The sequence below is a fragment of the Hemiscyllium ocellatum genome, chromosome 42, assembly GCF_020745735.1.
Source record: "Hemiscyllium ocellatum isolate sHemOce1 chromosome 42, sHemOce1.pat.X.cur, whole genome shotgun sequence".
NCBI classification, from domain to species: domain Eukaryota; kingdom Metazoa; phylum Chordata; class Chondrichthyes; order Orectolobiformes; family Hemiscylliidae; genus Hemiscyllium; species Hemiscyllium ocellatum.
The window spans coordinates 28,644,105-28,657,284 of record NC_083442.1 but is presented as its reverse complement, the minus strand read 5'-3'; the positions used below and the strand labels follow the sequence as shown (position 1 = coordinate 28,657,284).

Here is a 13,180-nt window from a genome sequence, read left to right as displayed (position 1 = left end):
GCAAACTCCACACAGACAGTTGTCCGAGGCTGGAATTGAACCCGGACACTAGCGCTGTGGGCCATATGCAGACAAATGGAACCAGATTAGGTTAGGATATCTGGTCAGTATGGATGAGTTGGACCAAAGATGCTGTACATCTCTATGATTTTTTTTCATATCCATGGATTCAACCACAACTCTGGTGACCTTTCTGAACTCACCCACTAACACTTAGTTTCTCTTTGACTGTAAAATGTTCGTGGATTTTGTTTTAAGTTTATAAAGGAACAAGATCAATGCAAGTTACTGTATAAGTTACAAAACTGAAAACTATCATTACAATGCTGCACTGACAGCTGCTTTTGTTTCTGTGAAATACCATTCAATGGAATTCACAAGTCAGCTATAATGGCCACTGGGGCAGGAAGGAACTGAAAAACTCTCCTGGAAGATTACACGCCATCTGAGCTACACCGCCTTGAACGTCGCTGGCCACGTTTTCGGAGAGTGTTGCAATCGTTTGTTAAAACCACGTATTGCTGGGGAGGGGCATGTTTCTACATAACACAGGTCAAACAAAGGCTAGGCCCTTATGATTCCCACCATTGTTCCAGGCTCCGTCAAGCTGAATGTGAGAAAGGACAGAACATCATGGTCATCTGCAAGAGAAGATGAACAGAATTTACTAAGAGCAGGAGTAGGCCATTCGGCCCTGTCATTCGTTGTAATCATCCAACTCAATAGCCTGTTCCTGCTTTCTCCCATATCACAGAACAGTACAGCAGCAGGCCATTTGGCCCATCGAGTCCACACCGACCCTCTGACGAGTAACACACCCAGACCCACAACCTTATCCTATTCCGGTAACCCCATGTTTCCTGTGACTAATCCACTCAGCTTGTACATCCTTGGACTGTGCAAGGAAACTGGAGGAAGCCCACACAGACACAGGGAGAATGTCTGTGTGGGGCTTGTACAGTCGTCCAAGGCTGGAATCAAACCTGGGTCTGTAGTGCTGCGAGACAGCGGTGCTAACCACTGAGCAACTGTGCCGCCCACTGCTTTGATCCATTTAGCTCCAAATGCTAGATCCAATAATTCACCAGTATCATGGGTGATCCTTTACCTCAATGCTATATATCTACTCTCTCTCTATATCTTTGATGTTTTCAAGATATAAAAATGTATTTATCGAATATATTCAGTGATCTGACTTCCACAGCTTTCTGTGGGAGAGAATTCCTCATACCCTATATCCTGAGACTGTGACCCCTGGTACCTGACTCCCCAACCAGGGAAACCTCCTCCCTGCATCTCTCTGTCTAGCCCTGCTATATCTGCTCTAAACCCTAGTGAATACACGCCCAGTCAAACCCACTTTATCTCCAATTTTACCTAATGTAGAGAGGGAATCACCAACACTAGCTCTGAAACAGAAAATCTCCACTCAGCACTGACCTTTCCTGTAGTCATGTCCAGAGTCTCATTCCCCAAAGTAATCTTATTTTAAAGTTAATTAAAGAACTGACTTAGGTTTCAATCGATGCTACCTTTAAAAAAATCACCAAATACAAAATATTTCTACAGTATGGACTGATGGAGCATCTTCAACAGTGTACAACATCCCATGACACTTCACTGATCAGGCAAAACATGTAACTGAGTCACAGAGAGGTATCAGAATAGATTCCATTGAAACATACAGGATTCTTTAAGGGGCTTGACAGGGTCAATGCTGAGAGGATGCTTCCTCTCCTACAAGAGCCTAAGCGGGTGTAGTCTCAGAATAAAAGGGCACCAATTTCAGACTGAGATGAGGAGGGTTAGGTGTCGTTTTGGGAGGGGGGGGGAAGCAAACAACCGTGGGGGTGCAGAGCCCTTGTGTACATTTAAGGTTCAGACAGACAGATTCTTGATCAGTCAGGGAATCAAGGAAGATACAGGAAAGCAGACGTGAGGAATGTCCGATCAGCCACAATCCTAATGATTGATAGAATAGGCTCGAGGGATCGAATGGCCTACTTCTCCTGTTACAACACGGGGTAAACCCTCCTGCTTAATTTAAAGCCAGCAACACAGAAAAGATTTATCCCGTGCAGTAATCTGTAAACATTCGAGAGGCCAAGAACTATTTAAAGTTATATAATTAACAACTTTATTTCTTAAAGTATAACAGAGAATAATTAACTATTTACCATTCCTTACTCTAACCCATCTTTTACCGTCCCTTCTATATTACTAGTCCAATAAAACTCCCAATCCACATTTCTTATCTCAAGCTTTCATTCTACTATTCAGATCTTCCTAGTAATATAGAAGGGAAGGTAAAGACAGGTTAGAGTAAGGAATGGTAAATAGTTGTTAATTATTCTCTGTTATACTTTAAGAAATAAAATTGTTAATTTTTACTTTAAATAGTTCTTGGCCTCTTGAATTTTTACAGATTACTGCACAGGATAAATCTTTTGAGTGTTGCTGGTTTTAAATTAAGCAGGAGTGTTTATAGCATTTCTGCATCCCAGGTTACTGATCGAAAAGGTACCTTTTTGAGAGAGCTATTTTCCAGGCAGTCTGTTTACATGCTTAGCTTGACAGTTCTCCTCTCAACTGTTCAATTTCCCCCAGTCTTATACTCCCAAAGCATCGGATTATGTCATTGGCTTTTAAAGATGGTCAATTCAAACTGGATTGGAGTTTGATACTTTTCGGGGTGTAATTTAAACTGGCCAAATTCAAATTGGTTTTTGTCTCCAGGCAATGAGCTAATCGAGTTACTCGACAAAGTGTTACATTGTTGCCTTATTGAGAACACTTGGTGCTGTGTCTGGTAGTTCTGCTCTCAAAGTACACCCACATCTTCATAACATCCTCTGATTTCTTATGGGCTTCCAACACACGCAATCAAAAGCGTGGTCCAAGGGGTTGGTTTAAGGAGACGCTTAAATCAGGAGACGGATGGAGAGGTGAAGGTATCTCAGAGCTTGGACTGGAGGCAATTAAATGCACGCCTACTCACAGGGGAGAGAAGGAACTCTGTGGAGGGTTGGTGTCAGAGACTAGGGCTGGAGGACCGCACAGATCTCAAGAGTGTGGTTGAGCTGGGTAGGGTCATCAACGTCAAGAAACTTGACCAGGAGTTTGAGAATTTTAAAATCCAGACATTTGTTCCCGGGCGGGCCAATCTTGGTTAGCGAACACAGCTGAAAGGTATTTTGTTTAGTAATATGGGGAGATGGGTTTTGGAAGAGGTCAGGTTTAGAGTAGGTGAACAGGAGAAAGTGAGGACTGCAGATGGTGGAGATCAGAGCAGAGACTAGGGTGTTGGAAAAGCACAGCAGGTCCTCCAAGGAGCAGGAGAATCGACGTTTCGGGCATAAGCCCTTCATCAGGATTCCTTTTCGACGACGAGAGAAGGTGACCAGCCAGGAGGGGACTAGAATGGTAACAAATGCCCAGGTAAAGGATGCAGCGGCAAACGGGTGGAACTGGACAACGTTACGAAGGAGAGGAACCACAAGGGAATTCAAACTTCAACTCGTATGAAGGTGGAAAGCAGCAACAAAAACTAAAGAACTGCAGATGCTGAAAATCCAAAAGAAAACACTGCTGGAAAAGCACAGCAGGTTTGGCAACATCTGTGGACAGAAAGCAGAATTAACATTGAGTCCAGGGACCCAAAAGGTTCTGAGTAAGGGCCACTGGGTCTGCCGCATTAACCTTGCTTTCTCTCCACAGATGCTACTGAGGATTGAAAACAGTCAGCTTCAGCTGCAGCAAGCCTGGTCAGTTCAGTGAACCTTTAAGGGGCAACAGTTTTGATTCCTTTTAACCAATTTTGTATTTATTCTGTAACCAATGATGACAGTGATTTATTTTCCTGTTACAGTTTAAGAAATCGCAATGTTTGACCTGACCACTAGATGGAACTAAAACCACATGATACTGTATTATCAATCTATTGTTGTTAATCCATTCCATGTTCACCATACATTCGGAAGGAGTCAGAGATGAACAGCAGGTAAACCAGACCCCGTGCTCCAACTCGTCCGTGGTGACCAGATATCCTAAATTAATCGAATGCCATTTGCCAGCATTTGGCCCACATCCCTCACAACCCTTCCTATTCATAAGACCATAAGACATAGGAGTGGAAGTAAGGCCATTCAGCCCGTCGAGTCCACTCCGCCATTCAATCATGGCTGATGGGCATTTCAACTCCACTTACCCGCATTCTCCCCGTAGCCCTTAATTCCTCGAGACAACAAGAATCTATCAATCTCTGCCTTGAAGACATTTAGCGACCCGGCCTCCACTGCACTCTGCGGCAATGAATTCCACAGGCCCACCACTCTCTGGCTGAAGAAATGTCTCCGCATTTCTGCTCTGAATTGACCCCCTCATGCACCAATTCAGATGCCTTTTAAATGTTGTAATTGTACCAGCCTCCACCACTTTCTCGTTCCATGCATGCACCACCCTCTGCATGAAAAAGTTGCCCCTTAAGTCCCTTTTTATATCTTTCCCCTCTAGCCTTAAATCTATGCCCTCTAGTTCTGGACACCACCATCCCAGGGAAGAGACTTTGTCTATTTACCCTATCCATGCCCCTCATGATTTTATAAACCTCTATAAGGTCACCCCCCAGCCTCCATCGCTCCAGTGAAAATAGCTCCAGCCTGTTCAGCCTCTCCCAATAGCTCAAACCCTGTGACTCTGGCAACATCCTGGTAAATCGTTTCTGAACCCTTTCAAGTTTCACAACATACTTCCCACAGCAGGGAGACCAGAAAGCAATGCAATGAGGATGCCATTTGACTCAAACATGACAAGAAATATACCTTGCCCTACCTCCAGCTATTGCAACAGAAGATCATAGAGATGTACAGCACAGAAACAGACCCTTTGGTCCAACCAGTCCATGCCAACCAGATATCCCAACCCAATCTAGTCCCACCTGCCAGCATCCAGCCCATATCCCTCCAAACCCTTCCTATTCATATACCCATCCAAATGTCTCTTAAATGTTGCAATTGCACCAGCTTCCACCACATCCTCTGGCAGCTCATTCCATACACGTACCACCCTCTGCTTGAAACAGTTGCCCCTTAGGTCTCTTTTATATCTTTCCCCTCTCACCCTAAATCTATGCCCTCTAGTTCTGGACTCCCCAGGGAAGAGACTTTGTCTATTTATCCTACCCATGCCCCTCATGATTTTGTAAACCTCTATTAGGTCACCCCTCAGCCTCTGATGCTACATAGAAAACAGTCCCAGCCTGTTCGGCCTCTCCTTATAGCTCAAACCCGCCAACCCTGGTAACATCCTTGTAAACCTTTTCTGAACCCTCGCAAATTTCACAACATCTTTCCGATAGGAAGGAGACCAGAATTGCACACAATGTTCCAACAGTGGCCTAATTAATGTCTTGTACAGCTGGAACATCATCTCCTGTTTTCTCCCTTTCCATTGGCCTGAAATAGCCTTTGAATCTTTAATGTGCTAACTTGCCCAATGATCCAATACCATCATCTCTACCAAGTCTATCAGCACAAACGTCTTCTCCAAAACAAATTCCAGCTGCTTATGATTCTCTACAGCTTGATGTTTCCTCTGGATCTAAAACGTAGAAAGGACGCTCGTTCATCCTTGCATCAACTGATTTTCATAATCGGGAATCATAGAATGATACAGTACAGAAGACAGCCTTCAGCTCATTGAGACTATACTGTCCTGTCAAAGCAACTTTGTCTACATTGGGCCCACACTCCAGCACTTGGTCCATCATCTTGAATGCAGTGACGTTTCAAGTGGCTCATGGAGAGAGACAGGGGAATATTTTGGAATGTAAGCATTATAGCAAGCCCGTCACCTCTCAGAATCCCGATAGAGGCCATTCAGCCCATCGAGTCAGCACCAACCCTCCAAACTGCATCCAACTCTGACCCACCTTATCCCTGTCACCCCACATTTCCCATGGCCAATCCACTCTAACCAGCGCATCTGTGAGATTGTGGGAGGAAACTGGAGCAAACCCACGCAGACGCGGGGAGAACACGCAAACTCCACACAGACAGACAGTCAAACCTGAGTCCCTGGCGCTTTGAGGCAGCAGTGCTAACCACTGAGCCACCAGGTCACCCCAACACCTTCAGGCTTTTTCAAAAATAATGGCTACAAGGTGGTGGGTGTCGCTGTCGCTGGATGGGCCAGCATTTATTACCCATCCCGAATTACCCTGAGTCAGTGGCTTCATTGACCTGCTGCAGCTGTGAGGGGACCAGGTGGGATGCACTGACCATGCTGCGAGGAAGTGAGTTCTGGGACAGAGAGGGAACAGCGATATACTTCCACACCATCGGCACGCAGCAAGTTTCAGATTTGCAGAATCCGCAATATTTAACTTTTGTTTCCCCCCCCCCCACAAGGGCAAGTTTTCTTTATAAATTCTTTCTTGGGTTGTGGGTGCCACTGACATGGCCAGCATTTGTTGGTCATCCCTAATTGCCCCCTGAACTGAGTGCCTCATTCAGCTATTTCAGAGGGCAGATGAGAGTCAACCACGATTGCTGTGGGGTTGGAGTCGCATGTAGGTCAGACCAGATGAGGACGGCGGATGTCCTTCCCTCAGAGACGTTTACAAGAGTTTGCCCAACACAGTAACTGTGAATATTGTCCTCTCAAGTGCTCATCTTCCAGTGTTCCAACACCTCAACTTTAAAAATCACCTCGTTACTTTAAAATCCCTCCATGTTCCTAACCCCTCCTTAGTTCTGTTTAATCTCCTCCATCCCAAAAACTATCTACGGTAACTGTGACGCCTTCAGCTTGAACATTCCTATTTTCACCACTCTGGCAGCTGCCTGGATCCTAAATCTGGAATTCGCTCCCTAAAAGGTCTTCAAGCTCCCCATCCTCCCTAACACTGGCCCCCTTTGACCAGACATTCCGTCACCAGTCCTAGTATCTCCTTACGTGGCTCTGTGCTCAATTGGATGTTTTGCGATATTAAAAGCACTATAATAAATGCAAGTTGTTGCTGCATTTTGACAATACTGTACTGACAGATTGTAGGTCAGGAGGACAACCCAAACCCAAGGTGAAAACCTGCACATTATTCTCCCGGCTTGACCAGGAAGAGAGGAATCCGACACAAGTATCGTCGGAATTAACACTACCGGCAGCGTCGCTCCAGTGAGCTCCCTTCTCACTCACCAGCAACACCTCCAGTGGCTGCTGAAATACCAAAGTATCCACTCGAAGGAAGGTTCATGTCCTTCACTTCTGTGCACAACTCGAAGCTCTCGTCGAGATCAGTCTGGCCCATATTTAAGTGTACCTGCAGGGGGTGCCAGAGGGAGGGAAATGATCAGCAATAGAAAAATACAGCGCAGTACAGGCCCTTCGGCCCTCGATGTTGCGCCCACCTAACCTACACTAGCCCACTTTCCTCCATATGCCTATCCAATGCCCGTTTAAATGACCATAAAGAGGGAGAGTCCGCCACTGTTACTGGCAGGGCATTCCACGAACTCACGACTCGCTGAGTGAAGAATCTACCCCTAACATCTGTCCTATACCTACCACCCCTTAATTTAAAGCTATGCCCCCTCGTAATATCTGACTCCATACGTGGAAAAAGGTTCTCATGGTCAACCCTATCTAAACCCCTAATGTAGCAATACCGCTTGCTACTGAGTAGAGACTGGATCTGTTTCTGCCTGGAGGATTAGATTAGATTAGATTCCCTACAGTGTGGAAACAGGCCCTTCAGCCCAACAAGTCCACACCGACCCTCCAAAGAGTAACCCACCCAGACCAATTTCCCTCTGACTAATGCACCTAACACTGTGGGCAATTTAGCATGACCAATCCACCAAACCTGCACATCTTTGGACTGTGGGAGGAAACTGGAGCACCCGGAGGAAACCCACACAAGACTCGGGGAGAATGTGCAAACTCCGCACAGACAGTTGCCCGAAGCCAAAACCGAACCGGAGACCCTGGTGCTGAGGCAGCAGTGCTAACCACTGAGTCACCATGCCATCCTGAGGATGCAGCATCACATTCAAAAGACAGATAACAGTCAGGGTCCTCCCTCTACAAACCGCTGGGAGATATACTTAGGAATCAATGATTTACTTAGAACAAATTTCAGAAGCCAACCAATAAAATTTAAAGACATCTCCAATGGAACATGCTAAGTTGGCTGTGGAAGAAAAGCAAAATTGGAACAAAACAGAGAAAGAAATTGTCAAACGATAATAATTGAGAATCGACAACATGAGTTTGGACAATTAGTCACTAGCTATTCTCCTCCTCCAGCACCCCCACATTCCTCAAACAGTCTAACTCCGTCATATACCAGATATTAGATTCTCTACAGTATGGAAATAAGCCCTTCAGCCCAACAAGTCCACACCGACCCTCCGAAGAGTGACCCTCAGACCCATTCCTTTACCCTATATATATCCCTGACTAATGCACCTAACACTGTGGGCAATATAGCATGGCCAATTCACCTGGCCTGCACATCTTTTGATCGTGGGAGGAAACCGGAGCACCCGGAGGAAAGCCACATAAACACGGGGAGAATGTGCAAACTCCACAGACAGTCGCCCAAGGCAGGAATCGAACCTGGGTCCCTGGCGCTGTGAGGCAGCAGTGCTAACCACTGAGCTACCATGCTGCCCATAGATAAATACTACAGCTCAACACAGGGTGAGCCAGGAAGAACAAATGGCGAAGACGAAATTCGAGAAAGAAAGAAGAGTACTCAAGACCAGGGCAAAACCTGATAGAGTCATCAAATAAATCTATAAAAGTTACACTTGAATAAAAGTCAGACTGTATTACAAGTACTTACCTGTAACGTCTTCTGGTAATACCTTACTCGGATTCTCACAGCGTGATAGATGTTGCGATAATCACGGTAACAGGAGCCCAAGGTCTGGCTTCCTCCGTCACTATAATTTGGATAAAAACACAAATGGGTCCAACCAGTTACTGTTTTATTAAATAGGTACAAAGTAGACAATTCATAACATTAGAAAAAAGGAGATTTCTTGCTTCTAAATTAATTGACAAACATGAAGTAGCAAGTTAATGGACCATTTTGGAACATTCAGAAAGTCCAACTCTCTTGGATTGAAAGGAAAAGTAAAAGTTAGAAGCTAATGTAGAAAATTTAAGAGGCAAGGTACATAAACCAGCATGGCAAGCTTTCAAGGTGAATTCTAGTGATAATGGACAAGAGCCAAGATAATTACCACAAAAGCCTCAGTTTTCCAGTGAAGCCTGTTCATTTGGGTCCCAAAGGAACCTGATCTTGTGCCACCCCATCTACGAATAACACCAGCCGCAAATTACCTCCAAGTCTCTCAGAACTGACCAAGTTGAATAGGAAGGGTTTGGAGAGATAATAGGCCGGGTACTGGCAGGTGGGACTAGATTGGGTTGGGTTATCTGGTCGGCATGGACTGATTGGAGTGAAGGGTCTGTTTCTCTGGTATACATCTCTACGACTCTATAAGTGACCCTTCAGTGATAATGCCAAGCATTAGTAGGAAGACAGCATCCCAACATAGAACAATACAGCACAGAACAGGCCCTTCAGCCCACGATGTGGTGCCGAACATTTGTCTTAGCTTATGCACCTATCCATGTATCTCTCCAGTTGCCGCTTAAAGGTCACCAATGATTCTGCCACTCCCACAGGCAGCGCATTCCATGCCCCCACCACTCTCTGGGTAAAGAACCTATCCCTGACATCCCCCCTATACCTTCCACCCTTCACCTTAAATTTATGTCCCCTTGTAACACTCTGTTGTACTCAGGGAAAAAGTCACTGACTGTCTACTCTATCTATTCCTCTGATCATCTTATAAACCTCTATCAAGTCACCCCTCATCCTTTGCCGTTCCAATGAGAAAAGGCCGAGCACTCTCAACCTTTCCTCGTCTGACCTATTCTCCATTCCAGGAAATATCCTGGTAAATCTCCTCTGCACCCTCTCCAAAGCTTCCACATCTTTCCTAAAGTGAGGCGAACAGAACTGCACACAGTACTCCAAATGTGGCCTTACCAAGGTCCTGTACAGCTGCAATATCACCTCACGACTCTTGAATTCAATCCCTCTGATAGTGAACGCTAATACACCATAGGCCTTCTTACAAGCTCTATCCACCTGAGTGGCAACTTTCAAAGATCTATGAACATAGACCCCAAGAGCCCTCTGCTCCTCCACCTTACTAAGAACCCTACCATTGACCCTATATTCCGCATTCTTATTTGTCCTTCCAAAATGGACAACCTCACACTTGATGGGGTTGAACTCCATCTGCCACTCCTCAGCCCAGCTCTGCATCATATCTAAGTCCCTTTGCAGCCGACAACAGCCCTCCTCACTATCCACAACTCCACCAATCTTCGTATCGTCTGCAAATTTATTGACCCACCCTTCGACTCCCTCTTCCAAGTCATTAATAAAAATTACAAACAGCAGAGGACCCAGAACTGATCGCTGTGGAACTCCACTTGTAACTGGACTCCAGGCTGAATATTTACCATCTACCACCACACTCTGACTTCGACTGGTTAGCCAGTTCTCTATCCAACTGGCCAAATTTCCCACTATCCCATGCCTCCTGACTTTCCGCATAAACCTACCATGGGGAACCTTATCAAATGCCTTACTAAAATCCATGTACACAACATCCACTGTTCTACCCTCATCCACATGCTTGGTCACCTCCTCAAAGAATTCAATAAGACTTGTAAGGCAAGACCTACCCCTCACAAATCCGTGCTGGCTGTCCCTAATCAAGCAGTGTCTTTCCAGATACTCATAAATCCCATCCCTCAGTACCCTTTCCATTACGTTGCCTACCACCGAAGAAAGACTAACTGGCCTGTAATTCCCGGGGTTATCCCTATTCCCTTTTTTGAACAGGGGCACAACATTCGCCACTCTCCAGACCCCTGGTACCACCCCCGTTGACAGTGAAGACGAAAAGATCATTGCCAACGGTTCTGCAATTTCCTCTCTTGCTTCCCACATAATCCTAGGATATATCCCGTCAGGCCCGGGGGACTTGACTATCCTCAAATTTTTCAAAATGCCCAACACATCTTCCTTCCTAACAAGTATCCCCTCTAGCTTACCAGTCCGTTTCACACTCTCCTCTTCAACAATACGGTCCCTCTCGTTCGTAAATACTGAAGAAAAGTACTCATTCAAGACCTCTCCTGTCTCTTGCAACTCAATACACAGTCTCCCACTACTGTCCTTGATCAGACCTACCCTCGTTCTCGTCATTCTCATGTTTCTCACATATGCATAAAATGCCTTGGGGTTATCCTTGATCCTACCCGCCAAAGATTTTTCATGCCCTCTCTTAGCTCTCCTAATCCCTTTCTTCAGCTCCCTTCTGGCTATCCTGTATCCTTCCAACGCTCTGTCTGAACCCTGTTTCCTCAACCTTATGTAAGCCTCCTTCTTCCTCTTTACTAGACATTCAACCTCCCTCTTCAACCAAAGTTCCCTCACACGACCATTTCTTTCCTGCCTGACAGGTACATACATATCAAGGACACGTCGTATCTGCTCCTTGAAAACGTTCCACATTTCAACGACATCCTTCCCTGACAGCTATGCTCCCAACTTATGCTCCTCAGATCCTGTCTTGCAGCATCATATTTACCCTTCCCCCAATTGTAAAACCTACCCTGTTGCACGTACCTGTCTCTCTCCATAACCAAGGTGAAAGTCACAGAATTGTGGTCACCATCACTAAAATGCTCACCCACTAACAAGCCCATCACTTGTCCCGGTTCATTACCGAGTACCAAATCCAATATGGCTTCCCCTCTGGTTGAACAATCTACATACTAAGTTAGAAAAGCTTCCTGGACACACTGCACAAAACACCGCCCCATCCAATCTACTTGATCTAAAGAGCTTCCAATCCATATTTGGGAAGTTGAAATCGCCCATGACTACTACCCTGTGGCTTCTGCACCTTTCCAAAATCTGTTTCCCAATCTGTTTCTCCACATCTCTGCTGCTATTGGGAGGCCTATAGTAAACACACAACAAGGTGACTGCTCCTTTCCTATTTCTGACTTCAGTCCATACTACCTCCAAAGGCAGATCCCCCTCGAACTGCCTTTCTGCAGCTGTTATACCATTTCTAATTAGCAACGCCACACCCCTTCCTTTTTTACCACCCTCCCTAATCTTACTGAAACATCTGTAACCAGGAACCTCCAACAACCATTCCTGTCCCTCTTCTATCCACGTTTCCGTGATGGCCACAACATCGTAGTCCCAGGTACCAATCCACACCTTAAGTTCCCCCACCTTATTTCTGATACTCCTTGCATTGAAGTATACACACTTGAACCCATCTCTGTGTCCACAAGTATTCCCTGTCAGTGCTACCTTCTCCATAGCCTCCCTACATTCTTGGACATCCTGAAAAACAGCTAACCTACTTGCTGGACTACAAGTCCGGATCCCATCCCCCTCCAAATTAGTTTAAACTTCCTCCCCACCGAAGAGTGCTAGCAAACCTTTCTCCCAGGATATTGGTGCCCTTCTGGTTCAGGTGCAACCCGTCCTGCTTGTACAGGTCCCACCTTCCCCAGAATGCAGTCCAATTGTCCAAATACCTGAAGCCCTCCCTCCTACACCATCCTTGCAGCCACGTGTTCAACTGCACTCTCTCCCTATTCCTTGCCTCACTATCATGTGGCACCGGCAACAACCCAGAGATGACGACTCTGTCCATCCTAGCTTTTAGCTTCCAGCCTAACTCCCTGAGCTCCTGAATGACCTCCCCACCCCTCTTCCTAACTATGTCATTGGAGCCATTGTGCACCACGACTTCTGGCTGCACACCCTCCCCCTTAAGGATTCTGAAGACACGGTCCAAGACGTCTCGGACCCTGGCACCCAGGAGGCAACAAACCATCCGAGAGTCTCGCCCATGTCCACAGAACCGCCTGTCTGTCCCTCTAACTATAGAGTCTCCTATAAATAGCACTCTCCTCCTCTCCACCTTTATCTTCTGGGCTTCAGAGCCGGACCTTGTGCCAGAGACCCGGTCACTGCAGCTTACCCCTGCTAGGCCGTCCCCCCCAACAGTATCCAAAGCGGTATACTTATTGTTGAGGGGGAATGACCACAGGGGATCCCTGC

General features: G+C 46.0%; 1 protein-coding gene across 1 annotated transcript in view; it reads right to left on the bottom strand.

The window, feature by feature from the left end:
* Positions 1-13,180, bottom strand: part of LOC132834710 (protein ERGIC-53-like) — a 76,444-nt gene that overhangs the window by 51,520 nt on the left and 11,744 nt on the right. The window contains exons 5-7 of the mRNA XM_060853672.1: positions 8,846-8,945; positions 7,195-7,318; positions 586-641 (exon numbers count right to left, since the gene is read on the bottom strand). Coding sequence (XP_060709655.1) covers positions 586-641; positions 7,195-7,318; positions 8,846-8,945 — 280 coding nt within the window. The remainder of the gene's footprint in view (positions 1-585; positions 642-7,194; positions 7,319-8,845; positions 8,946-13,180) is intronic.